Raw genomic sequence first — 4,078 nt, 5'->3', positions numbered from 1 at the left:
AAAACAAAACCCCCCCCCCCCCCCCTCTCTCTCTCTCTCTCTGAGGCTGCATGTCTCACCAGGGTCTCTCTCTCCCTCTTTTTCTATCTCTTGCTGTTTGCTGGTGTGATTGTGGTTGTCGTCGCACATTGAACAACAAAGTGATTCGTTCGGGCGGCCAGACACATCCGAGCTGACCCGCGGTCGGAGCATTTGCGTCAGTGATTTAGCGCCGGTGTAAACAGATCCGAAGCAGATGAGCACCAAACACAACAAATATCAGATGAACAACAACTATAAAATGGAAAAAGTCCGGCAGGTTAGATTGAGCTTGACATCTATATCTGCTGCATAAAACAGCAAAACTGATCATACGTTTTTCTGGGGCGTCACACCAAATTAAAACTCACTCTTAGATTATTATAGGAATATTACAGCCAAACGATTTCCTCCTTTATTTTAAGGAGCATCACTCGAGTTTAGCGCGCATCACACGGGAGGATCGAGCAACTTAGATTTTCTACAAATCCTGCAGCACATTTTAGAGAAAAACAACCAAAACATCGCAGGAAAAACTGCAGATTTTATCATATCTTTAAGAGACAGAGAGAAGATAATAACAGTAGGTCTAACATGAAGAAGTGCTATGAGGTCACTGTAAACTCGCTGCTAAAGTAAACAGACACTATAAAACACCGCAACAGGGACTTGTCATCGGGGAAGTCGTGATTTACGCGCCGCCCTGCCGCCCGCATGCAGCTACTTCATTAAGTGCATCCGTCTCCATCAGTGCTGGATCAGGTCTGAAGCGTCTTACCGTGTCGGGCGGCCGCGCAGAGCCGGCAGGAGGCGGTGAGGAGGAGGCACAGAGCCGCCCAGAGCTGCGGAGACCTCATGGTACATCCAACATCCACCGGAGCGAGTCAGGGGGGGAGCGGCCGCTGCTGCTGCGCTTCTACCAGCTCTCCATCTCTGAGGAGAGGCTGCTGCTGCTGCTGCTGCTGCACGGGACTGATGGACAGGAAGTGTGAGTGAGAAAAAGAGAGAGACAGGGAGAGGAAGAGAGAGGAAAACACGACCACAGGAGGCGCCACGCTGCAAGAAATGTTTTAAAACACGAGTTGAGCGAATAAAAAAACCGCTCACTTAACAACAATGTCCTAAAAGTAGGTTACATATGTGTTATCAGTTGTCTAAGAAGTAAGAGTGCAGCCGTATTCTGCAGATTGTTTAAAAATATATATCATTAAATTGGTAAAAGGCTAATAGTTAGTTGGTCCAGTGGTCCCCCAGGTTCCCCAGTTGTTCCCAAAGGGTCCCCTGATAAATCTTAGGGGCCCGTCAGATGAGAGGAAAGAAGAGAAAAACAAAGTTCTGATAAACACATTCTGATTTATTTTTAACGATTTTTCTCTAAATAAGTTCATCATTGTCATGCAATCATATTTATTCATTTATATTTCGACACTGTGTCACTACCTCGTGCTGCCACCTGTGTAATGTTCAATCACATCTGTATATATATATATCATGTTGTTGTTTCTTAAATGTAAAATCTTAATCTGAAAACTGCTGTCAAATAAATGCAGGGGAGTAAACAGTGGCTTCAGGTTAAATTCACTGGAGTATAGTGGAGTTTAGGTAGAAAGTAATGGAGGTAATTTTAGATACGTTCAGCATCCCACGTTTGATTCCTTTGATACTCACTGAAGTGGTGCAGCCGTGCTTTGCTAACCAAGATGAGGTCATTCCTTTCCTCTGCAGACTTACAGAAGGTCACCAACGCTTTTATCTCTTCCAGACTTGACTAATGCAACGCACATTACTCTGATATCAGCAAAAAGCAGCAGACACAAAACGCTGCTGCCAGGCTTTAAACAGAGAAGTGCCCACATCGCACCTTTCCTCGCTGCCCTTCACGGGTTTGAGACTGATTTCACTGCCGTGATCTGCCCCTTATGAGCCTGATCGCTGCTCGAGGTCCTCTGGCAGGCCCCTTCTTATAATTAATATATCGACAACTGACTGGCCCTTTGCTGTCTGGGCCCCTCAGCCCTGGAACTCAGTATCCTCCTTTAAATAATGGAAATAATTTAAACAAATCAGTGAAGAAAAAGCCAAACTATCAAAGATTTAAAGTTCTGGATCTTACTTGCTTCTATTATACTATTCAATTATTGTAAATCATTTAGTATTTTTGAAGAGAGCTTTTGTTTTATGAAATTCTGTTTACTTTCTTACTTAAAAGGGCAATAAAAAAAAAGTGTTAAATGCTTGTGACTCACCACAACCCACTATTTTTGGCTCCACAAGAATTTAGTGCAGGGTTATTGTAGTTTATTTTCAGGCGATTCATTTGTTTCTTTCTAATTTTGCTTGTTTCAGGACATTTATTTCCAGAAAATTTCATCCTGGCACACCAGCTGGGTTATTTCATAAGGTAATAAAACTCAACAGTTGAGTCTACAGGCATTTCTTGCAGTGTGGAGGTGTGTCCCTCTCTCACCATCATGAAGTCCATCTCATTCTGCCAAAAACCTGTCTGAGTCTTGGCAGAGAAGCACATCTGGCTCCTCGCAGTGTTTGATTAAAAGTGAGGAGGTGAAATTGGATTAGAACAGCTTCTCCAGCAGAATGAAACCTTCCCCATTTACTTTCATTTGTGTACTAACCAAACGAAGATGAGACATGTTGCTTTGCTTTTGCCAGGACATGAAAAACAAATCCGGACAACTCGAGAAAGCTTCTCAATCTTTTATTATTTTCAGTTTGTAAGAAAGATGTGATTTTCTCCACTGGGTGTGAGAAATCTGTTTATTATTATTTTCAACATGAGTCAAGCTTGACACCATTTCTGATGTAAATATTCTTTGCATCAGCATGTGTAGAGTCCTGGAAGCGCTGCAGTAAGAACAACGTAAAATCCTTCCCGGCTCTAGTCGACCACTAGCATGCTCCTCACTGTGGGGAACAACTCGAAGAAACCCTGCAGGAGCAAGCACACAGGAAGTGGGCGCGTGGTTTAGAAACACTAAAGTGAAATGACAAGACAAAGGAAAAATATCTGCAGGAAAAACAATCAGAAGCTTAAAAACAAAGAACTCGTGACTCATCCGGCGAGTATTTTATTTCTGAATCGCTCAAAGCTCTGAGACCTGAGATAAGACAAACATCTCCATCTGCAGAAAGCATGTGTGATGTGTCAGGATGAAACAGCAGCCGGGAAGACAAAAGGTAAAAACAGAGCTCTTAATAGCTCCGTATGTTGCCTAAGAGCATTTCTATCAACGCTCCTAAAAAAGAACTCCGTGAACTTTTCTTCAGTTTCTCATCCTCAACAAACATGTTGAATGATTAAACTTAGTATTTCAGTCTTTAAAATATTAGAAAATATCAAATCCTAAGTTCCCAGAGCCAAAAGCTGAAGTCTCGTTTTGTCCAATAAAAAGTCAAAGACCAGAGAGATTCAGTTTAAGATTATATAAAAACAGGGAAAAGTAGCAAATACTAATTGTTTAAAAATCAAAATGGTCAAAAATGTTTTTATTGTGTTGATTTTCTGTCCATTGACTAATTGTTTCACCTTTGCAACTTTATGCAGCTCTGCCAAAGAGGCACTGACTCAACTCTCTGGACATTTTGAAGAAGGTTATATCAATATACAGGTGCTGGTCATATAATTAGAATATCATCAAAAAGTTGATTTATTTCAGTAATTCCATTCAAAAAGTGAAACTTGTATAATGTTTACATTCATTCCACACAGACACCTTGAACAAGGAAGGCAAGACACAAAAGGTCGTTGCTAAAGAGGCTGGCTGTTCACAGAGCTCTGTGTCCAAGCACATTAATAGAGAGGCGAAGGGAAGGAAAAGATGTGGTAGAAAAAAGTGTATAAGCAATAGGGATAACCGCACCCTGGAGAGGATTGTGAAACAAAACCCATTCAAAAATGTGGGGGAGATTCACAAAGAGTGGACTGCAGCTGGAGTCAGTGCTTGAAGAACCACCACGCACAGACGTATGCAGGACATGGGTTTCAGCTGTCGCATTCCTTGTGTCAAGCCACTCTTGAACAAGACACAGCGTCAGAAGCGTC

General features: G+C 42.1%; 2 protein-coding genes across 7 annotated transcripts in view; one reads left to right on the top strand and one right to left on the bottom strand.

Moving 5' to 3' along the window:
- Positions 1–875, bottom strand: part of LOC123977424 (receptor-type tyrosine-protein phosphatase-like N) — a 23,165-nt gene extending 22,290 nt beyond the window's left edge. Inside the window, exon 1 of the mRNA XM_046060083.1 lies at positions 797–875. Coding sequence (XP_045916039.1) covers positions 797–875 — 79 coding nt within the window. The remainder of the gene's footprint in view (positions 1–796) is intronic.
- Positions 1–4,078, top strand: part of mdga2a (MAM domain containing glycosylphosphatidylinositol anchor 2a) — a 216,447-nt gene that overhangs the window by 115,131 nt on the left and 97,238 nt on the right. The window lies entirely within an intron of this gene.

The sequence above is a fragment of the Micropterus dolomieu genome, linkage group LG10, assembly GCF_021292245.1.
Source record: "Micropterus dolomieu isolate WLL.071019.BEF.003 ecotype Adirondacks linkage group LG10, ASM2129224v1, whole genome shotgun sequence".
In the NCBI taxonomy this organism is placed as follows: Eukaryota; Metazoa; Chordata; class Actinopteri; order Centrarchiformes; family Centrarchidae; genus Micropterus; species Micropterus dolomieu.
Note: the sequence above shows the minus strand (reverse complement) of the source record. Positions and strands in the feature narration are given on the sequence as shown.